Here is a 24,920-nt window from a genome sequence, read left to right on the forward strand (position 1 = left end):
AGCAGAATGCTGGACGCTGGGCTCCTCCAGGGCAGCCTCTCTCCAAGGAGTGACAAGAGCGTGCGCGTGAGTCAGCCATTCCCCCAGAGGGAGCTGCGGCCGAGGCGGCTCCACACCTTCTCACTTGCTCATCGACCCCCTTGTCCTTCACTGCTCAAGCGAAATATTTCATTTAATGTTTCCAGTCATTACAGCCTAAAAAACACATGCATGTTAAAATTAGATTTATTCGAGTTGTAAACTGCGAGAATCCTTTAAAAACACCTCAGCTCATTATCCTTTTATCTGTCTCTGTAGAAAAGATTTCAGACAGAGTCCTCGAAAACACCGCTGGCTTTCGGGTCTCCTACCAGCCGACGCCACCACTTCCGTCTGTCTGGTCCCCATTCAGAGAGAAAAGAGCATCAACTCAATGATAAGATTTTGATTTTACGCTATTTTTTCCCCTTTTCTGAGCAGTTTGGAGGCCAACTTCACAGATTTCTAGAATTGCTTTCACAGGACAATTTTCAGGTCCTTGTGAAGGAAAGATGGTTAATTCAGGTTTTTCTCTTTTTGTTTTTGGCGGGGGGACTGGGTAGGAAAGCACGACCTCAGGATACTCACGTCCAGACGTCTTTCTCTGGGAGCACCTTCCTGAAAAGAGCCCCAAAATAAATGCGATGAGAGCTGCTTTCTGACAGCCCCTAGGAAATACATGCATATGGAAGAAGGCAATCTCTTGGTTAGATAAACTGCATTATTTTAGTAAGACAGCACATCCTGTCCTTAATTTCGAACAAGCCAAAGTTTTTTTTTTGTAGTGCTAGAGGAAACAACAATAAGAGAAATCCAAGATGTCCAATACATCTCAAGACAGAGCCCTCAGCACAGGCAGGGACATCATCTACGCCGACGGAGTAAAATATGGCCGGAGAATAGGAAGTTACAAACACAACAGAAAAAATAATGGGAGCCATTCAGAGAGCTAGAAAGGCAGCTTTCTCCAGAAGATGTGTTGATTTAAGACGGTGAACCTACACACTTTGTTCTGCTTCCTTGAAGGTGAGTAACTGACCCACGAGGAGTTTCATAAACAGACTCAGTTGTGACAGTTTTGAAGTGTCCACCCTGTGCTACTCAGCGTGCTAGGAACCTTCGCAGCCTTGTGGCACCACCGTGCAACCCCACGTGGGTACTGGGTGCTGTGGGTGCAGACAGACGAATGGCCAGACCCTCTGTCCTTGTCACACTGGCAGCGCCACACAGAAGCCCCTGGGAGAGCAAACCGAGGCCCGGGACTGAGGGGACAAAAACAGTGAGAACAGCAAGATCTTTGAAAAGAAACTGCTCCCCATGGCAGAGAGGGAGGGAGGGGCCTGCAGGGAGCCCAGCAAGCAGGGAGGGGCAGGGAGGGCAGCATTACACAGACGTAATGGGCTCACCACATACTTGTCTAATTACTGCAGCTATTAAAATCTCTATAATTTAGATTCAGGCAAAAAAATATAAATTATACAAATGCACACAAATGGTCCTGATGGGGTTTTACGAATCCACTCCTCTGGGTTCTAAAGGACCCCGTGCTGTGTACATGTGGCCGCTAAGCCTGGGTGACCTGCCCCCGGCCGCACCCCTGCCCCAGACGAGCGTGCTCCGGACGGTCATAAGCAGTTAGGTTAGAAAAGGGGACAGTGATGGGATCAGCTGCGCTGAAGCCGAATTCTAAGGCCTCCATCAACGGGTTTAATCTAAACCAAATGCTGTGGGATTCTGAAAGCCCCAGGAACAGAGGAAATGTAAGTTTTACATGTGCTCAGGTTCAGACAGAGAGCAGACAGAGATTCCAGAAGCTCCGAGAGTGGTGGCCAGGGAAATGCTGTTTCTCCCGAGTTCAATCAAAGGAACGAGTACGCATACTTTGTGTGCTCCCCTTCTTTTTCTCTCCTCCTCTGTGCACTTGCTTTTCTCCTGACACTAAGGAGGGCGGTCTGCTCCCGGGTAACTGAACTTGGCCCAGCAAGGACTCAGCAGGTGGTGGGCGGTTGGTAATAAACACTTCTGGAGCGAAGGCACGGCCGGTGGGCAGTGTGGGGCTTGGTGGGGTGCAGCGCCCAGGCTCTCCGGGTCAGGCTTCACTCGGCCCCTTCTCAGCTGGGAGGCCACAGACAGTTGCTGGACACCAGCGCCTCGGTTTCCAGATCTGCAAAATGGAGCTAATAACACCTGTGAGGACTAACCAAGTTAGCATAGAGCCCGATGCCCAGAGGGCAGCCTCTAGCTATGCTCGTTGCCTCTAACCTGTGCGTCTACCTGTGGGCAGCACTTCCCCGCCCAACCACCCTGGTGTGATGGTGGAGGGGGCGGCAGTGGTGGTTGTGATGACGTTCTCCTGGTACCTCTGGAGGTGGAGTCCTCTGCTGATCAGATGCCACGCCCAGTCTATATTCAGGACACAGATACGACAGGCGGCTCCCAAGGCCCCACAGCTTCACGAGGGCAGCAGAGGTCACTCCTCACTTCCTAACTGCATAAATCTCCCAAACTCCGTAAATGGTGCATCCCAAGTAGCAAATTACAGCCAACATCCTCTGCAGACCATGTTTCTACATCACCATGGACTGACTTATTCACTCAACAAATGCCCTGTGACAGCCGTGTGCAGCTGAGGATCAAGTGTCCGGTCGTTGTCTGTCCCTTCACCCTGCACCCCACTGTCACCAGCTCCTCCCCACCTATTCCTTAATTCCCTTTTTTATGGGCTGTGGGCCTCACTAGGCTGGCGAGGTCTCTGAGGACTAAGACTCGGCCTCGTTCCGCATTACAGCCCCAGCCTCAGAGCTGGCACATCACAGGAAATCCATAAATACATGTTACATGAAGAAATGATGCCAGTTCCTCTGGGTTTAGGGTACTCCTTGCTTCTCGAGTACTTCTCAAAACCAGAATCCTGTAAACATATGCTATCAGCACCCCTTTAAAATAATTGTTGCTAACAGCACCTGCCTCTCCCTCCCCTGTTGAGGACCCAAAGGTCCCTCCTCCTCAATCTATGTGACGGTCATGCGGCCCCCTCCCCCGCTGGCGGCAAGGCAGCTCTGAGCTGTCTCATGGCGGACGCACGGATTAAAGAAAGTCATAATCGTGATGTGCTAAGGCTGGGGTGGGTGGGCCCTCACTTCTGGTGACCGAACGCTCCCCTCCTTCATTTCAGCATTAAAACTCTATAAAATGAAATATATTATTTTGAATTCTAAGTCTGTGATCTCTTCTTTCCCACAATGATCCAATGGTAACTACTTCTATTATATCTGCATGAGATTAGATGCCTAATTTTGAAGACTATTCCTTTCTTCAGAAAAGATGGAAAAATGCTTTTCCATGCTTTCCCTCATCTGATGCTAAAAACAACATTTTTGGGGCAGAAGGGAATATTATTCTTCTCATTTCACAGATGAGGAAATAGATCTGCCCCGCGGGTGGACAGCAGCCCAGCCAGGGCTGGGACTCAGCTCCTCTCTGACATTTTAGAGAGGTTCAGGGGCACCCACTGTGTGTGGCCCCGCCGGACCCCGGGAACAAAGCGGAGAATGGACCGGGCGGCTGGGCAGGGCGACTGCGGCTCTGGCTCTGGGTCTGGTGTCCTCATCTAACCTGAGAACTGTGCCAAGGACAGAGACGTTCAGTCACAGCCCAATGTATTTTTTCCTATAAAAATTGAACAGTTTTAAGGAGGCTTCTAAATGGTACCTTGAAGGGAGTTAGAAGGCATTTTAACATCTCTTCTGACTGAGGGCACAGTCAGCTTCGACTAAACCAACTGAAGGGTGTGGTGACACGACCGGGAATAAAACGATCAGAAAGTGATCTGGCTGGTGGAAGCATCACCGTTTCCCACGAGTGACTGACGGTCAGCAGTGGAGACGCCCGGGGTTCCCACACGAGGCCCTGTCTTCCTCCGGCCGGGCAGCGGCGATGTCAGCCAGGCTCTGGACGGCCGCTCTCCTGCCAGCCCTGCCAGCGTGCCCGCTGTTCTCTTGAGAGACGGAAGGGGAACAGCACGCACCGCCTCGCCTGCAAGAGCAAGTCAGACGGCTTTGTGATTGCAAGAAATGTCGACTTAATTGCTTTTTTTCTTCCAGGTAATGAGTGTTGTCTCCAAGGAAAGCCCAAAATTAACAACACTGTTTGAGGAAGTTTATATTTCCTTCTCTTTTCCCCCTTAAAATTCATGGATGCAAAAATCACGCACAAAGATGACAAGAAATCTTCATGGTTTATTGTTTTTGAATATGGTGAGATAACACAGTACCACAGTGAAAGTCAGAATCTGCTTCATCTGAGGGGTATTTTGAAGCCTTCCATTGAGAGGTATGGATCCCTCGTCCCCCAAACCTCAGAGGTCATGGAAATCAGGAATACCTTCTCTCATTGCAGGAGTTCTTTACTTGGAAGTACATGATGTTTTTCATCTAGGTCTGTGAACCCCATGAAATGGTATGAAAAAACTGTTGTTTTGTATATGCATTTTGTAAGTTTACGGCTTTTCAAAAGATTCTCAAAGAAGTATGTGAACCAAACAGTTTGAAAACTCCTTTACAATCGTCTTTTGACGTTTTGAATGTTGTCAATTCATTTATAAGTAATTTCACATAATTTTTGGATGTTTTTTCTAACTTGGCATTTGAAACCAAAATGCGTAATCATCAAAAATACATTTTACGACTATGAGATGCCTAGTTTGGAGCATGACATTTATTTCATTTGCACAATTTTGAGAAGTGTTTCTCACCTCTGAAAGGTGGAAAGGACTGTCCAGTTGTAGCTCGATTTGCTCTGACTCTGAGGGCTGCGCTTCCTGAACAGCTGACGGAAGCGAGATGCTCTGACACTGCCCTCAGTTGTGCTGTGTCTTGTTATGAATTTATGGATGATTCATAGCTGATTTATCACTGTTGATCATTCCTCAAACTCACCCATGAAAGATCCAGTTATTGTGAAAGATAAATTTTAGGACTAAAGTTTTAAATAAACTACACAGACTTTTTTTTATAGAAGCAGATTTTCCTAAATTCAGAATCTTCCGCAATCTAAATAATTGGCCTTTCTGTCACATCTTCTGTTTACAAGTAGGTGAAGAAAGTTTTCTTTCCTGTAAGGTAGAGAGAGAGGAAAAAATACATATATATATATATACACACACACACACACACATATATACCTATTTATATACACAGAGACAAGTTCAGTAGAAGTTGCTATTTGAAAAATATTTATCAGAGTAGGTGCATTAAAACTTGATAAGCTTTGTAAAATTTATAGAGGCATCCCCTTCAAGCCTTGAGGTGAGTTATGAAATCTAATTCTGTTTTCATAGCTCTGTGATAAAATTTTATCAGTGTTATAAATGGGGTCTTTACTAAGACTGACCGGAAATCTGAACTATCTGGCCGGGCAATAAAACACAGCCCTCAGCTGCACAGCGTCGGGCGAGCGGCATAGCTGAAATTGATCGATACGTCTTCCTCTCCAGTCCGGGGCATTCACTTTACCTCACATGATAACAGTTTTTTTTTAATGGTTTTTCCATTAATATCAGACTTCAGCACTAGTAAGAAACAAGAAAGACATAAAAGGGCGGGGGATGCCCTGAGGAAAGGGCCCGGTGGTCTTTGATGGTGGAACACTTGTGTCAGAGGAAGTGCTCATGCGCTGAGGGCTGGGCTCTTCCCACTGATGGTTACGGCTTGCACGGTGCCCCCCCAATTCACATATTGAAGTAAGAATGAACCCCCAGCATCTCAGAATGGGATCTTATTTGGAAATAGGGTTGTTACAGATGTAATTAGTTAAGACGAGGTCAAACTGGAGTAGGTCGGGCCCCTAATCCAACATTACTGGTGTCCTTACAAAGAGGGGACATTTGGAGACACACAGCACACAGGGAGAATGTCACATGAAGATGAAGGCAGACACTGAGGTGATGATCCTGCAGGCAAAGGAACACCAAAGATTGACTGCAAAGCACCGGCAGCTAGAGCAGAGGCATGGTACTTTGTTGCGGCAGTCCTAGCTGGTGAATTCATGGTGAACACAGCCACCAGGTAGAGAGATGAGACCTCTGAGGGCTTGCTATATCCTGAGAGTGGGTGAGGGCCTCTCCCAAGCACATGGCAGGGCCCCTGCCACCCTGCACTGGCCATCCAAGTGTAGCTCACTTTGCCTAACTTAGCTGTCATCTGGGAACTCCCCCAAGTAGGCAGCGACTAAACCATCAGATGATTCCTTGAAGGCATCCAGTGAACTGGGTTTGAGAATTACCAATAACCACACCTGAAATTTCTACAGGTTGAAAACTAACAGCGTTTATAGGGTGGTGTAATGGAAAAACAAGGCTTTGAGGTGAGGCAGATCTGGGTTCAAATCCTGGCTCTGCCACTTATTGGCTGGTGGTTTTGGGCAAGATATTCCACCTCTCAGGGCTCAGCTTTCTCATTTGTAAAACGTGAAAGCAGAAATAGAGTATCTACTTCTGAGGGTGGTCATGAGCGTGGCACGAAACAGATGCCAACAGTGTAAACGTCCAACATGGTGCCGGGCACGTGTAGACACTCTGTCAGCGTTAGTGCCCTTCGGCCTCCATGTTTTTCACCTTATTTGATCCTCAGACCAAGGGACTCCACCAACAGTGCAGTAGGCAAGCCTTGGTTCAGGCCTTCGACACCAAGTCCAGAAATCTTTCCTGGGAGAAACCATCACAAAGCTGGGCAATGGCCTCCCTCTGTCACTCTGGTGAAATTTGGACTGGGCTTCTGAGGGGGAAGATGATCAGGATGCAGGTCCTAGAACACCTGTAGAAAGTCCCTACCAAGAGGAGAGAGGGGCCTCCCGGGGCCAGCTGGAATTCCAGCTGTCCCAACTCCTGGTGCCCAATCTCATCTGCTCCTGAATCAGAATCAGACTTGGAAGGCTGGGTGGCACTTTAGGGGTGGAAGCGTCTACTGGCCTCATTTCATAGAAGAGGAGCAACAGCTCAGACAGGCCCTCAGCCCTTTAGTGTGGAGCCAAATGGACTCAGGAAGTGCAGGCGGATGTTCCTCCCATTGTACTGGGTCCCAGTAGGCACAACGTCAGTCCAGGAATAAGAGGATCCGGCACAGATCCAAAGATGTACAAAACATTCTCAGAATAAGCCTCTATCATTGAAGAGAGATGTGGCTTTAGGGGAATCCAGGTCCTTGCTAGCTCTCTGATGCTCAGACCAAGACAAGGTGAAGGTGGATTTCATAATTGCGCCACAACAGCCACCTAGCAGAGGACGAGTGAGGCCAGGCTCCTGGGGCCTGCTCCCCGGGGGTGAAGTTGGCTCATCTCGGCCCCAGCACCCAGCAGCTCCTGTGGGATGGGGACGGGGAGGAACAGTGGCTCTTGTCTGGAAATCTCCTAAACTAGTGACTCCCATTTACACGCTGTTCCTGGCAACAGATCAGTCTGGGTCACCTCTACACCCTGAGTAAAAATGCTGAAAATTACTACTATTTCAGACAAATGTTGAACTGTTCTCAGATTATCTATGACACCGCAGGCCGAAGTCCCACCAGTCGAACGTGGGAGTGAGTTTACTTTGCTTTGTGATTTATGGAATGAGAATTCTGGGTGCTCTGTGGGACTAATTTAATACAAAACATTCAGATGTCCGTCTCATAATGCCATTCATCTTCCCTCAGCCTGCCTACACTGGGGGCATGTGGTTCAGGGCGCAGGCTCTCCCTGCTCAGCCACAAATCATCACACCTGAGGACGGGTGACACACTTCCTGTTCCAAGCCCGGCTGCCTGCAGCAGAGGGTCCATCTGGGCTCTGAGGGGAGGACAGTGTCTTCTGCTTTCTCAGGCCTGAGGAGTGTTTTGAAAGCTACAGCTGGCAAAGAAGGAACCATAATCAACGTTGATTTGGTTTGCTTTGTGATAAAGGAAATGTAGTCAGTCTACACTGTCTTGTTGACAAGTGCAAGGCTTGGTCTGTAAGAAGGTTCTGCGGTGCTCTGTGGATTGATGTGCTGATGCATGTCGTAGCTCGGGCTGCAGTAAGCAAGCACCACAGGTTCACAAGCCACAGACCTCTACTTCCTACAGGCCTGGAGCCTGGAGTCTGAGATGAGAGCACTAGCACGGTCAGGTTCTGGTTTGCTGACTTCTCGTTGCATCCTTGCAAGGCAGAGGGCAGAGCGGAGGACAGAGGCTCTCTCGTGGCTCTTACAAGGGCACTAATTCCATTCATGGGGGCTCCACCCTCACAACCTCGGTTAATCCTGAGGCAGCATGTGGTTGCAGCCCAGCTGAACATTTCCATGGGAGCTATGCATTCTCTCACAGCCAAGACTGCTCCATGGACGTCCAGGCGCGTAACAGGACTTAGAACTCAAGCATAGGAGACCACTGCCGAGCCCAGCGAGAGGAACTCACATGTCAACACGGAGAACACTGTTAGCTAGGCTGGGCTTGCAGAGTCGGGGGAGGGAGAGACGGTAACAAAAATCAAAATCTACCACAGAACTCAGCCTATCAAAACGACCACCATAAACAGAGGCAAGAGGATGTTGATAGACAGGGCTGCATTCTGAACAGACTTGGAAAAAATGGCCCAGAGGCCAGGGTGTCTTGAGTTTTGCCAGGATATCTTGGTGAGATCCACCTCCTCAGACACACTTGGTTGTATTCCAAAGTGTAACTTAAGAGTCCAACTCATAAGCATCCTGATGTTGTAACCAAAGTCACAGAGTCCAGCCTCAAGTTTGTGTTGCCTGTAGAGCAAAGGTCCCCGAGGTCACTCATCAGGGCCAGTGCCTCAAGAGGAATGTGACAGCCTAGACTCCATTGCTAATTTCGTCCCTCAGTGGGGAAGGGAGAAAAGGACCATAAGGAGGGCAGAACCACGGTCTATCCTGAAATTGCCATGGAGCCTCGAAAACCAGCCCCGTGCACAGCTTCCTGCGGAAGGATCAGCCCACACCATTGCTCACACCCGCAAGATGTGCTTTGTACCACGTGATCCCTGACATCCGAGTCTAAGGGAACCAGCAAAAGGCAGCTATTGGCTGGCCTCCAGCCATTCAGTCTTCCTTTAGAAGACACAAAGAAAGTAATTCAGATGGCGGAGTGGTCCTGGAGCCAAAAGAAACACAAAGAGAAGGCAGGAAACAGAAGCCATGAAGCAGCAGAAGCCATCAGTAAGGCAAGTGAGCGTTTAGCACAGAGCACAAGAACACCGGGAGAAGCAGACAGCGCACAGCAGAAGCAAGAAGCACAGAGAAGCAGGGAAGTCAGACGCCCGGGAGGCCATTCGGACAGAAGGCCATGCATGCTGAAGAGGGACCAGGAAGCCTGTGCGCCGGGCTTTCCTGGGTTTGCTCACTTCCTTGTGAACCCTCCCAACAAACCTCCATCACCGGGGGTCAACCGAATACAACTCTATACCCCGAAGCCTGAGCAAGCTTAATCTAACACACAACGGCTAGTCCAGCTCTCACAGAAGTTCCCTTTAATGGCTCCCCACTGCTCTTGAAAAAGAAAAGTCCACACTCCCAGCGGGACCCAGGAGAGCCTCCACCACCTGACTCATGCCCACCCTCTGCCTCAGCCCACGCCTCTTACTCCACAGCCTGGGCTCTGCCTTGTCGACGGAGCGGCACGTCTGTCACCTCACCTTTGCACGCCCAGCCGCGAGAACAGCGAGTGCCTGTCTGCATACAGTGCCTGGTCACTACGACAGGGCATGTCCTCACAGATGCGTTGCAGGCAATTTTGTGGTTGTGTGAACATGATGGAGGGCGCTTACACAAATCTAGACGTACAGCCTACTGCACACCCGGGCTGTGTGTACAAATCTTACGGGACCACCCTCGTTACATGTGGCCTGTCGTTGACTGAAACGCTGTTATGTGGCTCATGACTGTATATGTATGAATTAGTTCTTTAAACAACTAATTTTCTTTCTATTTTCTGTCTTCTAGGGGAAGTGTCTGATCCCAACCTATATGACAAGAGAACTACCCTGAAAATTAATTTTTCTAGGAGCACTTGTAATGGAACTAAAATAACGTCCAGAGGACTGGCGCCCTTACAGACGAGCAGCCAAGGACACGTGGCTCAGGCTTCTGCACTAACTAGACTGAGGGCAGACCCACAGCAGAAGGGCCAGCTGCCCCGCAGCGGGCAGCTCCCTCAGTGGAGGGAGGGTTGCTTTGGCAAACAGGACCCCATCCCTGCTCCAGAGCTCTCTCTTTTCACATACAAAGATGCATAGGAAAACTCCAGGAAGCCGGCCAATTCCCCACCCCCAAATTCCTCTGCTCCCTGAGACCCGGACCGGAGCCCTGATGTTCCTCTTGTGACCTGTACAACATCAGCACGGAGGACAGTCTCATTAACATGGAGCTTCAACGCCTCAAACCCACAGGCTTTGCCTCCAACATCCAGTCCTGGTTACAGCAGCTGGGTGGTCAGTGCCGACCCAAGAACATTTGCACGATTTCGCAAAGAAATGGTGATGAGGAGCCCGAGGACACGCACACTCACACACAAGCGCTCACACACACAGCCAGTGCTGCTTTGCCTTCACAGCCCCCGACACGAGCAGAAGAGGTCCTCAGTGCTCTTGAAGCTGGAGCCAGGCCCAGCGACAGGCACAAATTCCTGGCCGAGTTTGTGAGTCCCTGGGGCTTGTTAAACACAGACTCCCAGCTGCACCTCAGGCTACGGAATAGGAACCTCCCTGATGGAGCCGGGACGGGGTATTTCGTCAAGCTCCCAGGGTGATTCCTGTGCACATTAAACTTTGAGAATCACATTAAGGAAGCGTCCCTCGCTGATCCACACATCGGTCCAGGGAGGGTTGTTTGTAAAATGAAAGGCGGGATTTGAAGGCCCTGCGAGGAGAAAAGCAGGGAAGACTGAGGAAAGAAGGAGAAAAGCAGGGAGATGGACGGAAAGGAGGAAGAGGGAGACAGCGGTGGGCAGGACCGGGCGCCAGGCACCGACCCCGACAGCCCCAGAGGCCTTCCTCCCCTCCAAGCCTCTCAGCACGACTGTGCGTCAGGTCAGCAGAGTGAGCCTTTGGCCCATTTCCTTTAAAACACAGCTGCTGGGGGCGGCCTCTGGGGACTGCCCTCGGAGCGCCCGGCTAGTCTGACAAGCTGACCTGCTCCAGCATCTGCACTCGGGCTGAGACCCCAGTGTTAATTCCCAAGTCCCAGATGTCTAGGACTGGGAAGCCAGGACCTGAAGGATCCCGTGGTGAATGAACTTCGCATCCACCCCCAAACCGGCAGGGATGCTGCAGGCGATGGGCGACAGACAGCTAACGCAGAATCTCCATTTTACTGCCATGAAACGCAATTTCCTGTCTCCTTCCCTCCCCGCTCCCCAGCCGTCCCACCATGTGCACAAGCACTGCCTCCCCTCGCACATTTCTATTTGCACGCACGGTACAGGGTGGCAGCCTGTCGATGGGAGTTTCACGACACAGACTCACAGAATCAGACAATCCTCCGACAGGCAGCAGGCCCCACTGAACACCCGCCGCCGCGAGTCGTCCACGTACTCTGGTCAGACTCGCCCGAGTGGTCTCTGTTGATACCGCCGTTGCAGTCGCTTTTGGCCAAGCTGCCCCAAACTACGCCACGTATGCAGAATTCTAGTTCATTATATTGAAAAGGAAACTGCTGCTCCTTCTTTCTGCTCTCCCAGCCTGAGGAAGGGCTGAGATGTGCTCAGAGGCAGGAGGGAGCTGGAGCCGCTGGTTTAAGACAAACAACTGAGGATCACCACTGGGCCCAGCCTCCACTTAACTGTTTGTATCTGATTTTGTGATGATCTGGAATAACACAGACCTGTGGGTTTTGATCACTCCCTTCCAAACGATGCTGGAAAAGATTTGCCGCCCTGGTGACTCACAAAACTCAGTGACACTCAGTGCACCTGGGTTGTCGCACAAGTTTCGCTCACAAACGCTGCGGAAGCCACTCGGCACAACTGTCGGTGACACTCCCAAGACAGAGGACAGATTTACCTTTACCATTTTGTTGTCGTTGTTGTTTGTGTGTTGCTTTGTTTTCTTGATCCACAAAAAATATTTATCATGAACAATCAAGAAAAAAATGGAAATTCAGGATTCTCTCTCTACAAAGCTACTTTCACACTTGTGTCCTGTTTTACAAAGCTGGTGTGAGCCCCCAGACTAAATGCTGCTTCTTTACAAATGCTGTCAGTTAGCCTCGACATGCGTGTCAAACCTTCAGGCATATCGATTTTAGTTAGCTTGCTTAGAAACATGCAACTTCACCCCAGCACTTAATCAGGCAACAAAAGCTGGAGGTGGGGCAGAAAAATCCAGAAAATTCGTCCTCCTGAGGACAATCGCAAATGCTAGTGTGCTGTTGACTAACATCTGGATCACCTTAAGGGTGTTTGTGAAGCAGCAGGAAATAAATTTCTGGAGAAAGCGACGGATGTAGGGATGGTTGCTTTAGAATTGAATAATAAATGGTTTCTAGTAGAAAAATGTTGAAATGTGACTTATATAGATGAGGCTGACTCACATTTGATAAACATGTTCCCAAAGGAAATTACAGGGTTTATTAAAACCCTAGGAGGGCTGAACAGAATTACAGAGGTCTTATTCTATAGTCCTTGCTGAAGGTGGGTAAGTGCACCCCCGTCCACCTCCTGGCCAGCCAAAGAGGAAGGTCAGTGACAAGGAGAGAGCAGGGCTGCTCTTGGTCTAAGGTAAAATGGTCATGAACTGCCGAGACGCCCGGGCATGCCGTCGTCAACAAAGTAAGTATCACTGCCTTGCTGGTAAAACGTGATGTGTTGATGACTGTTACATTACATCTAAAATCCCATTTACTAGTAATGGAGAAGTTCACTTAGGCGTTTGCCTGTGTCTCCTGGTGCCGGAGACAGCCTTGTGTGATATTACCAATTTTCGCTTCAGGCGTGTTCACATGCAACCGTGAAGACTTCATGAGAATTTGCACGTTTGATCTAGGGTGAAATTATGCCATTTTCATAGCAAATCAACTTTTCCTTGGCAGCAAAATGATAGGTGCTTTTGCACCCAGAGAAATGCCTTTGTTTTCAAGGAATTTTGAAAAAAAATAAGTTCTGTGTCTACGGCACTTGTGATCCAGCCGTTCTAAGGAGAGGCCCAGCAGGCAAGGCTCCCCTTGGCCCTCTTTCTGACCCGAACACATCCCTTAACCCCTCTTGCATCGATGTTCTTGTTAAAAAAGGAAAAGCAAAATGGGTGTCACATGCAGCTTTTTTCTCCTTCTATCACAGAGCTGTCCTGGAATGCCTTCCCATCTAACATCTCACAGGACGCAATCTGCAAAAGGGCAGCCTGCGTGACGGACCACGTGCGCTGCTTGTGGTGGTGTCCAGGCAGCCCCACTGACTGCAGACTGGGAGTAAACACGAGGCTTTTTGCCGCAATTACCAAGAGCCTCCTTCAGTAACTGGGTTTGACTGCCTCCCCGCGTCACGTTAGAGCGGGGGATGCAGGAGGGAGCGGCTGAGCCATTCTTACTCACCTAGCCAGGCTGCAACTGGTATTCAGGCAGAGCTGTGAGTGGCTTTCAGAGGAACAGAGAGAAGAAGAGTATTTCTCTGGAAATTTTCCACCACGACCAGAAACCAAACTCTGGTTTATCACTGCTATTTTTAATAAAAACAAGATTCTTTCTTCATTGCAAGAAGAAATTAACAGGTAAGTTCTTCTCTTCCTGTAGGATTGATACCTAAGATTGCTAAGGATCTCCCTTGTTCCCTTAAAAGAAACAAAAAACCCTACCTGACTTTTCTTTTAAAGAGCGCCTACATCCTTTCCCCAAGCGTCTGTCTTGAGGACACAGTCTGTTACTTTTGATGGCTGAGTTTACGTCAGGAAGTATCCAGCTTCACTCTGTGAACAACATCTAGTCAGCCCCATAAACGTCCTGGACTGTCGCCACAGGGCAGACTGAAGGGAAGCTGCAGAAGGAAAGGCCCACTCATGTGGCCATCAGCCATTTCATCTCCATCCAGTAAATGTAGGATTTTAACACAGAGGTTTGGAAAATATGGTGGCTGAGCCAGAAAAACATCACTTTGGGTCAAATTTAGTGTTATGTGGTCAGAGTCTATTTTATTATCAAATTATATATACATATATATTATATATATTATATATATTATAATATATACTACTTGATGCCACTAAATTTTATATATATATATATATATATATTATTGGACCCCACTAAATTATTTTTCAATAATAGCTAGTAATTTTCTTTTTTTTCCCCTGGAAGAAAATACACCTAAGATAGTTATTTTACTGGCATTGCTTTGTCTGGTTTTGTTGCCTTTCCAAGAACAGATTTGAGGCATCAAATGCCACTCTGTAAAATGTGGTGGTAAAAACTTTTGGAAGAGACTGGGTAAAATTAAAAAGGATGCTTGGTCATCATATCACAGCAAGCACATGAGCGTGGACACCCAGACTACCCCCGTGAGACATGGCACCCAGGAGGACAGGTCAACGGGAATTCACCACATACACTCACCAGAGACCGCAGCTTTGAGGATGGCAACACCACGATGTCTGTGGCTTGAGGGCCCTGCTGCCGTCGGATCCTGGCGTAATTTGCTCTGACCTCCAACAGTTGCTTTAGCTCTGTTAAAAAAATTATTTTGAGAGACAAGTCAATGTAGAGGTCCTCGGCTCTCGCGCTGGACTCTCTCGTTACACACTTGACTTGGTTATCACATCAGATATGTGTTGACATTCTTTGGATTTCTACTGAAGGGCAGTCGCTAGAAAGGGCTTCCTTCCAGGCTTTAATAAAGCCTGAATTGGAAGCTAACCTAGGATCGGTCTGAAAATTGAACCCACTGAAAAGATGGTAAACACAACAGTGAGAACAGTGTTCAGATTGAACGACAAACGGCATAAAGCACTCTTTTAGTTCTGTCGGGAGTTCGTGTGAAAGAAACCATTCTAACAGAGCCTGATTTGTTTTGCCAAAACAAATCCATTTTTCAAAAGCCTAGTGTGATTCTTTGACGACTAACTTTCACATGCTAAATGTTTTTACATTATAGTACATAAAATGTTATTGTAGAGTGTTTAGGTTTGAAATTCCCTGGCTGCCTTATTTTCTACTACATAGTTAAGCCAGTAGGTCACAGAAAAACTATGAGTAGAATGATTAACTGAATGTCCCTTCATATGGATGCCTATGCTGGCGGCATTTCTCTCTTTTCTTTTTTAAAGCATTCAGAATATTTAGATTTCTACTAAATGATTATTCCTAACTTAATCATATCAAGAAAAACAAGAAAACGGCAACTCAACAGTAAAACAAGTTTCTAAAGAACAACTAAATTAGACTCTTTGCTATCAGTCAGGTTTCCTAGAACATACATCACCCACTGGAAAAACCTTAGACAATTAGAGAAAACCACTAACCCTTTCACCGTCAATATAAAATGTAATATGGGGACCTACTTTCAAAGGAAGAGAATCAACTTTCACATCACAGTGATCCATGTGGTTACAAAACTGAAGACCTGGAAACGCATGTTTGTCTCCACAGCCTTGTGGAAGGCCGGCGGAGCTGGCACGGGGGGATGGCAGCGAGAGCCCCATTAGCTCGTAATTACAGTTCCCCCTCTTCGCTCCACAGTCCTTATTGGTAACAAGCTTGCTCTGGGAAGACAGCCTACATTTCTCTGTGTGTTTTGGATCCCCTTTTGGCTGGGTTGCCTGCAGCCTACTTAGCTTTATTTATCAGAAAGCCCCAGTGAACACCGGGAGGCCAGGCGGTGGGATCTGAGCACCAGAAGGCCATCCCAAGAGTGGGGAAGATTAAGGATAAAGAATGAAGGGGACTGGGGCAGTACCTCCCACTGCACTACTTGTTTGCTTACTGTTCGATTGTGCTGTAATATTTCAAGTGTGTTCTTGTACATAATTAGATTGAAAACTCTTTCAAGGAGGGAACCTGGCTTGTATTTCTTTTACAGTCTATGCACTCTTCAGAATTCAGAAAGCTGTCAACTAACACTGAAGAACAGAACCCCACTGTTGATGTGTTCTTCTAAGTCACCACATAGTGAGGGTCACCAGGAGCTGGGGGAGGGGTAATGGTGAGCGGTGGGGATAACAGAATACAAAGATTCCAGAGATCAGAGCCTCCTCCTTGATGGAGGACGGTGCTGGAGGCAGGTCTGTGGCCTCCCGCGGAACAGTGCCAGGCGTCCCAGTAAATCCTGGTCTTCCTACTTTGTAGTCTGCACGCCTATACTTTTGTCCCTTCTGGGCTAAATGTAGAGATATGACTGCCACTGTTTGAAAAGTTTTGGTTTATGTACCTTACACATAACACAGTAATAATAATTCTACAGCGACTTTTAAAAGAAATAATCTAGCAAGAGCTATTTCAGGGATCCCAGGTAATTCACTTCTCATCTTTTAATTTCCTTTGAAGTGTTGTGTTCTTCAGAATTTCCTGACAATTATGTCTTTTCTAACATATGCCTACCCTCTGAAAGTGGCTTTAAATTTCTCAGGATAAATAGAATAAAGTGCAAATGTTGGTTTAATAACAAATATATGTTCCTTTCCATTTCTATCACTTATCAAAGAAAATTATCAAGGAATAGACAAGCTAATAAAATGAGCATATATTTACTTATTACTAAAAAAAAGAAATCTGCAACCTGTATCGTTAAGATTAATAAACATTAAGTTTTAAATAACGTGAAAAGGAGGAAGTCAATGAGCCCCGTCTCCTTGGCGTGTGTGCTAAGGCCACACAGGCACGGTTCATTTTACTGAGTTTCACTTTATTATGCTTCCTGGATACTGCATTTTTTACAAATTGAAGGTTTGAGGCAACCCTATGTCAAGCAAGTCTATGGGTGCCATTTTTCCAACAGCATTTGCTCACTTTGTGTCTCTGTGTCACATTTTGGTAATTCTCATAATATTTCAAACTTTTTCATTATTATTGTATTTGTTATGGTGACCTGTGATCAGTGATCTTTGATGTTACTATTGTAAATGTTTTGGGGTGCTATGGACTGCACCCGTTTTAGACGGTGAACTTAATTGTTGTGTGTGCTCTGACTGCTTCACTCACTGGCTGCTCCTCCATCTCTCTCCCTCCCCTCGGGTCCCCCTGTTCCCTGAAACACAATATTGAAATTAGGCCAATTAATAACCCTGCAGTGGCCTCTAAGTGTTCAAGTGAAAGGAAAGTCTCACATCTCTCACTCTAAATGAAAAGCTAGAAATGATTGAGCTTAGTGAGGAAGGCATGTCAAAAGCCAAGACAAGCCAAAAGCTATGCCTCTTGTGCCAAACAGTTAGCCAGGTCATGAATGCAAAGGAACAGTTCTTGAAGGAAATTAAAAGAGCTACTCCAGTGAACACATGAATAAAAAGAAAGCAAAACAGCCCTATTACTGATACAGAGAAAGTTTCAGTGGTCTGGATAGAAGATCAAATCAGCCACATTTCCTTAAGTCAAAGCCTGATCCAGAGCAAAGCCCTAAGTGTCTTCAATTCTATGAAGGCTGAGAGAGGTGAGGAAGCTGCAGAAGAAAAGTTTGAAGCCAGCAGACATTGGTTCATGAAGTTTAAGGAAAGCCGCTGTCTCCATAACATGAAAGTGCAGGGGGAAGCAGCAAGTGCGGGTATAGAAGATGCAGCAAGTTACCTAGAGATTCAGTTAAGATAATTAATGGGGGTGGCTACTCTAAACAACTGATTTTCAATGTAGACAAAACAGCCTTATATTGGAAGAAGACGCCATCTAGGACTTTCATACCTAGAGAGAAATCAGTGCCTGGCTTCAAAGGACAGGCTGACTCTCTTGTTAGGAGCTAACAATGCAGCTGGTGACTTTAAGTTGAAGTCAATGCTCATTTACCCTTCTGAAAATCCTAGGGCACTTAATAAGAATTATGCTGAATCTACTCTGCCTGTGCTCTATAAATGGAACAACAAAGCCTGGATGACAGGACATCTGCTTACAACATGGTTTACTGAATATTTCAAGCACACTGTTGAAACCTACTGCTCAGAAAAAAAGATTCCTTTCAAAATATTACTACTCATTGACAATGAACCTGATCACCCAAGAGCTCTAATGGAGATGTACAATTAAGTTAATGTTGTTTTCATGCCTGCTAACACAGCATCCATTCTGCAGCCCACAGATCAAGGAGTAATTTTGACTTTCAAGTCTTATTACTTAAGAAATACATTTCATGAGGTCACAGTGGCCATAGATAGTGATTCTTCTGATGGATCTGGGCAAAGTAAATTGAAAACCTTCTGGAAAGGATTCACCCTTCTAGATGCCACTAAGAACATTCGTGATTCACTGGAAGAAATCAAAATGTCAACATTAACAGGAGTTTGGAAGAAGAAGATTCCAACCCTAATGAGGAGTTCAAGACCTCAGTGGAGGAAGTAACTGCAGATGTGGTGGAAACAGCAAGAGAACTAGAATTAGAAGTGAAGCCTGAAGATGTAACTGAATTTCTGCAATTTCATGATAAAGATTTAATGGCTGAGGAGTTGCTTCTTATAGAGAGCAAAGAAGTGGTTTCCTGAGATGGAATCTACTGCTGGTGAAGATTGTTGAAATTACAACAAAGGATTTAGAATATTATATAAACTTAGCTGATAAAGCAGAGGTAGGGTTTGAGAGGACTGACTCCAATTTTGAAAGCAGCTCTACTGTGGGTAGAACGCTATCAAACAGCCCTGCATGCTACAGAGAAATCGTTCATGGAAGGAAGCGTCGATCAATGCAGCAAACTTCATTGTTGTCTTATTTTAAGAAATTGCCACAGCCACTACTGCCTTCAGCAACCACCACCCTGATCAGTCAGCAGCCATCAACAGTGAGGCAACAGCCTCTGCCAGCAGAAAGACTACAACTCGCTGAAGGCTCAGACGCTGGTTAGCATTTTTTAGCAATGAAGTGTTCCTTAATTAAGGTGTGTACATTGGTTTTCTAGACATAATGCTATTGCACACTTCATAGACTGCAGCATAGTGTAAACATAGTGTAAAATGCATTGGGAAGCCAAAAAATTCATGTGACTCGCTTTATTTGCTTTATTGCAGTGGTCTGGAGCTGAACCCACAATATCTCCGAGCTGTGCCTGCATCTTCCAAGACGCCTTTTAAAGTGTCTTCAAATCAGCTCCTTGGATAAGGCTTCAAGACTAAATATAATTTAATGCACTAAATTAATATACAAACTTGACTTAAGTAACATGGAGTAGAAAAATGTGGAGGAGGACAATTACTAAAAATCATCCAGATGGGATATAAAATTCAGCCAGTAAGCTCTCTGAAGAAAAGACTGAATGCTTTAATTCTTCAAAACCTTGATGGAAAAGCACTGTCACCCATACCTTCTTGGGTTGTAAAGCTGTGTCCTGTGGACACACAGACGACCATATCTCGCTCTATGTCGTCCCACGAGTGAAGGGGCTTTCCGCCTGGGGTGTACAGTGCTCTGGTTGGCTGGGCCATTCCGAGGCGAGAGGAGCAGTCATCCAGCAGCTGCAACACAGAGGGACAGACATACTGGAATGTGGAATGTCACAACGCAATTAAGAGTTAAAGAATCAACTCCTCCGAGAGAACTATCACCCGACTTGAATATCCGTTAAACTTATACTTGTCAGAAGGCGGTGGGAGGAAGGGCCTGACCGATGGGGAGCCTCAGCCCTCTGCAGTGGCTTTTTCTTTAGTCCTCTATTTTCCATGTGGAAAAAGGCCTCTTGCTGTGCAAGAAAGGCCTAAATATGAAAAACTCTGGTTTGAGAATCTACACTTGTCAGAATAGCTTAAGTTATTATTTTGGCAATGAGCAAGGAGCTAGAAGGACAGAAGCATCGACCTGGAGCTGAGAAGCCCAGGGGCGCTGGCCTGTCTCATCGCGACAGGTCAGGCAACACCCCACCAAGGAGTCTTTTCAACTATAAAATCAAAGTTTTGGTCTAAGATCTCTCCGACTCTACGACTCTATGATTAGAAAGTCTTTTTTGATGATTTTACTCGGTAAATTTTAAAACTATCTTGAGGGGCCTTATTTCATTTCTCTCAATTTTCCCTGAAATGTTCATAAAAACACATGTACAGATGCAAAGTGTCAACAGTACTAGAAAGATTAGCCAGCACGTGCCAGACCCCTGAGGGCAGGTCCGGGAAAGTGAGGAGAGGGCTTTGAGAGGAGGCAGCGGAGACAAGCGAGAAGCCGCACGCATGCCCGCATCACTCTTGCCTGCCGTGCAGGGCAAGCAACTGTCCCCAAAGACGCAGGAGCCAGGTCCACCCGGGCCCCCATCACCATCAGCTCTTCTTTCTCAGCTGTGTTTAGGGGCCACAGCTCACAGCAACGCAGCCTGGCCTGGGGCAGAACTGGGCACACAATGACACCTCGCATCTGGAAAATGAATCAGTAACACGGAGCAAGACAAGAGAGTGACAAGACAATGCGGTCCAGAGATTGCAGGGTTCACCCCCTATTCTGAGCAAGGGAGAAATGAACTGAACTGAATAACAGCTGAAATTATCCAGGAATACACTCCCCTCTGTAGAGTGGATGGTCAGAGAAGAGCAGAGGGAGAGTGCTCTTAAAGGCAGCTCTACCCCTGCCGCTAACTAACAGCTAGTCGGCAGCAATTTGGCTAAATCCTGTGCGTGTGGACCAGCTCTCTGACTGAAACTGAGGGCAGGATCTGACAGCGCCCAAGTCAAAGTTTAGGGGAGCCAAAGAGAACTAATCTATCCTATCTACTGTGAAGAGACCTTACCTTGTACAAAGAGGTCTAAATAAAAACATGAACAATAGCAATAATATTAGGCTTATGAAAATATTCTACACCACAAAAATGGGTACAACTATACTCAAAGTGAAGACTCAGAAGAAGATTTACAGCAGTAGTACATTTTAGAGAGTATCTGTATTGGGATCCCAAAATTCAATAAAACATGACTTCCATAAACACACACACAGAATTGAGATAACAGCTTAAAGAAAAGGAACATTGCTGAGATGCAGGCAGAGATGATAATGATGATGATGATGACGACAATGATGAGTATGATGACGATGGCAACAACAGGAGTTAAAATTTATTAGCACATTTCTACGAGCTAAAAAATTTTCTCAAAGTTTCCAGGGAACACTTAATTTCACCCTAGGGAAATAATTATTACCCTCCTTTTATTGATGAGAAAAGTGGAGAACAGAGAGGTTAAATATCATGACCAAGGTCATACAGCTAGTAAGAAAAGGAGTAGGGTTTCAAAGTGGGATGAATAGAGAGCTGACGGAGAAGAGGAGAGAAGGTAAGGAAATAAAAGACTCAACAGCAGAATTAAAATCCGTCTTAGAAGCAGAAAAAAGCAGAGTCAATACTGGAGAAAATCAAACCAGTATTAGGGAGGACTAAGTTGAGAAAATCTCACAGGATACAGAGAAAGGATAAGACATAAAATTTATGAGAGAAAAGTCAAACATCTGGAATGTCAGGACATCAGGTATTAAACCTACACATTATTGGTGTTACTGGAGAAGAATCCAGAATAAATTAAACTCAAGCAATTATCAAAAAAATAGAAGAAAACTTTCCTGTCCCAAAGAAAGATCCATGTCTTCAGATCAAAAAGGCTAACCCAGGGTAAGGCAAATTTAATGAAAAAAATGACTAACATTTAAATATAACTGAATGAAAAGTATGAATTTCAGACATGGGGGAAAAATTCAGTTATGTCTGGACCTGTTTTCTGAAACAATCAATACCAAAGAAAATGGAGCAAAATCTATGAAGTTTTTAGGGGAAAAGGTTTTAACATAAGAATTCAGTATCCAACTAAATTATTACTTTTGGCTACAGGAAATTAAAGATGTGTACAAAAACTCAGAAAACCTATCACCCACATACATTTCAGATTATTATGAAATGAATGAAAGTCCTTCACTGTGGGAAGGTCATAAGATAAACTGACTAATGTTGAGCAGTAAGACCAGTAGAACAGATACAGCTGCAACAAAAGTGGTCAGGAACACAGGCACCAAAAAGTGACATGGGCAAGGAAAAGAAAAACCACAGCATTCTAACTTTCAAGTTATTCATGGGGCAAAAAATGCTGTTTCTTCTATTTCCTTCACTAAGAATCTTTATTTTTATGATTATAACCAATGCAATAAAGCATAAAATCAGAATAAGAGAAATAGTTCTGCTAAAGGAATAGGTAAGATCATCAACATGTGAAATTAACACGAGTTCATTCTTAGAAAATTTATGTGAACTAAATGAGAAATTCATAACAAAAAGAAGAATGTTTGGGGACAGCCCAATGGCATAGTGGTTAAGTTTGCATGCCCTGCTTTGGTGGCCCAGGGTTCACAAGTTCAGGTCCCAGGCGTAGACCTACATACTGCTCATCAAGCCATGCTGTGGAGGCATCCCACATATGAAATAGAGGAAGATTGGCACAGATGTTAGCTCAGGGCCAGTCTTCCTCACCAAAAACAAAAAACAAAAAAAGAAGAATGCTTAGTAAAGAAGGACAGGAAAAGAGACACATGTGTATAACAGAGTGCCACAGACTTCACCTTGGCAGCAGAGACGGAACTTTGTAAAATGTTCAGTTCCTATGAATTTAATGAATAGCCTCAGACAGCTACAGTCGAAACCCTGCAGGATGATTTCAGGGTGCTGAAATGTGACTCCAAAATTCATCTATAAGAATCAACAGGCAAGAGTATTCAAGCAAAATCCAAAAGCAAAGTGTAACAATAGGCAACTCCTATTGTATTAAAATAGATTGTAAAGCTATACTAATTCTCCAAGTGTCAGATGCATTAGATAGCCTAACAACAGAAGCCAGTATATATCAGAGTTTAGTGTGTTATAAAGTTGGCATTCCAACTCAGTGGGGAGAACAAAAATGATTAGTCAGCAAGTAGGGCTGAGATAATTTAAGCCAACAAACAAAGCAGAGAAAATAGCTTCACTCAAATTTTACAACCAGAAAAAACTTAACTATAAAAAATTTGAAGAAAAATCATATGAATCTTTATATGACCACAGGACGGTAAAGGACTATTTAAACATTAAAAGCAATGAACAAACCTATAAAATGTATTAATTTCTGTACATTAAAAAATCCCATAGACACAATGGAAAATTGGAAATTTGTTATAATAAATATGATGAAGTTACACATAATAGACTTACCTGCTTAAAAAAAAGAAAACTCATATCGATGTGAAAAATACTTCCCATAGAAAAGCAGCAAAAGATTTAACTGGAAATTCACAAATGACTAATAAACAGTAAAACAAACAAAATAAAACAAAGCAAAATCACTTTACAGGTACTTAAAGAACATTATAAATTAAATCGGAGACAGTGCGTTTTCTCTGTCCAGCCTGGACGCGCAGGTCTCTGCGTGACTGCGCTGCACCACGGGGTGCTGTCTCGTGGTGACTGTCCAGGTGGGAGCCTCACTCACTACCTGTGGGAGCACAGACTCCCAAAACAGTCCTAGGAGAAAATTTAGCAACGGCTACTGAAATTCTCAAGCATGTTTATAAAATTCGACTTACAACCTTTCTAAAAATTTCTTTGGGAGAAATAATCAGGAAATTAAGTAAGGGTTTATATGTAGAATGTTTGTTGGAGCATGCTTTATAACAGCAAACATTTAAAAACAACCTAAATGGCAAACAACAGAAAACTGGATGAATAAATAACAATCTGTCTATTTGATAAAAGATGATGACACCACTGAAAATAATAACACTGAAAGTTAAATTATATGGGGGAAAAGTCACAACAGTTTGTTAGGTGAATAATGCAGATTGCAAAATTGTATACACCACGTAATCTACTATGATCATAACGGCAAAAAAAATATAACTATAGAAACCATAGAAATATATCTGCCAAAACTATAATAACTGTGGTTATTTGAAGGTGGTAGAATTTTCACTCATTCTTGGTGTTTTTTCTTTTCTAATTTTAATACAATGACTATATGTTGTGGGGTTTTTTGAGGAAGATTAGCCCTGAGCTAACATCTGCTGCTAATCCTCCTCCTTTTTGCTGAGGAAGACTGGCCCTGAGCTAACATCTATGCCCATCTTCCTCTACTTTACATGTGGGACACCTGCCACAGCATGGCTTGTCAAGTGGTGCGTAGGTCCACACTAGGGATCCGAACCAGCAAACCCTGGGCCACTGAAGTGAAACATGCAAACCCAACTGCTATGCCACTGGTGTGGCCCCTATGTTATTTTATAACTAGAAAACAGAATAAATGTTTTTCAAATAATCAAAAACTTCATAGAGACTACGATAGACTCATATGGTTTTCCTTTGTGGTTTTTCTAAATTTTCCATGACAATAGTCACTGTCTTAGTCTGCTCAGGCTGCCAAGACAAATGCTGTAGACCGAGTGCCTACGAAACAAGAGAAATTTATTTCTTTCAGTTCTGGAGGCTGGAAGCCCAAGATCAAGGTGCTGGCCAATTCAGTTTCTGGCAGGGACTCTCTTCCTGGCTTACAGACAGCTGCCTTCCAGTTGTGTCCTCACAGGGTCGGGGAGAGACAGCTCCCTTCCTCTTCTTATAAGGCCACAAATCTTATCAGATTAGAGCCCTATCCTTGTGACCTCATTGAACCTTACTTGCCTCCTAAAAGCCCTACCTCCACACACAGTCACATTGGGGGTTAGGGCTTCAACATAAGAATTTGAGGAACACAGTTCATTCCATAAGAGTTATTAATTTTCCTTCTGCTCCAAGGCGACCAAAGGGTGTGAGGGCTGAGTTCCTATCTGAGCTGGGAGCAGT

General features: G+C 45.4%; 1 protein-coding gene across 7 annotated transcripts in view; it reads right to left on the bottom strand.

The window, feature by feature from the left end:
* Positions 1 to 209: 209 nt before the first annotated feature.
* Positions 210 to 24,920, bottom strand: part of DCDC1 (doublecortin domain containing 1) — a 444,094-nt gene continuing 419,383 nt past the window's right edge. For all 7 annotated transcript variants that reach the window (XM_070274958.1, XM_023646546.2, XM_070274959.1 and 4 more), the window contains 3 exons: positions 19,461 to 19,611; positions 14,588 to 14,697; positions 210 to 4,053 (listed from right to left, as the gene is read on the bottom strand). In XM_070274958.1, coding sequence (XP_070131059.1) covers positions 3,958 to 4,053; positions 14,588 to 14,697; positions 19,461 to 19,611 — 357 coding nt within the window. In that variant the 3' untranslated portion in view covers positions 210 to 3,957. The remainder of the gene's footprint in view (positions 4,054 to 14,587; positions 14,698 to 19,460; positions 19,612 to 24,920) is intronic.

This window comes from Equus caballus, chromosome 7 (assembly GCF_041296265.1).
Source record: "Equus caballus isolate H_3958 breed thoroughbred chromosome 7, TB-T2T, whole genome shotgun sequence".
NCBI classification, from domain to species: domain Eukaryota; kingdom Metazoa; phylum Chordata; class Mammalia; order Perissodactyla; family Equidae; genus Equus; species Equus caballus.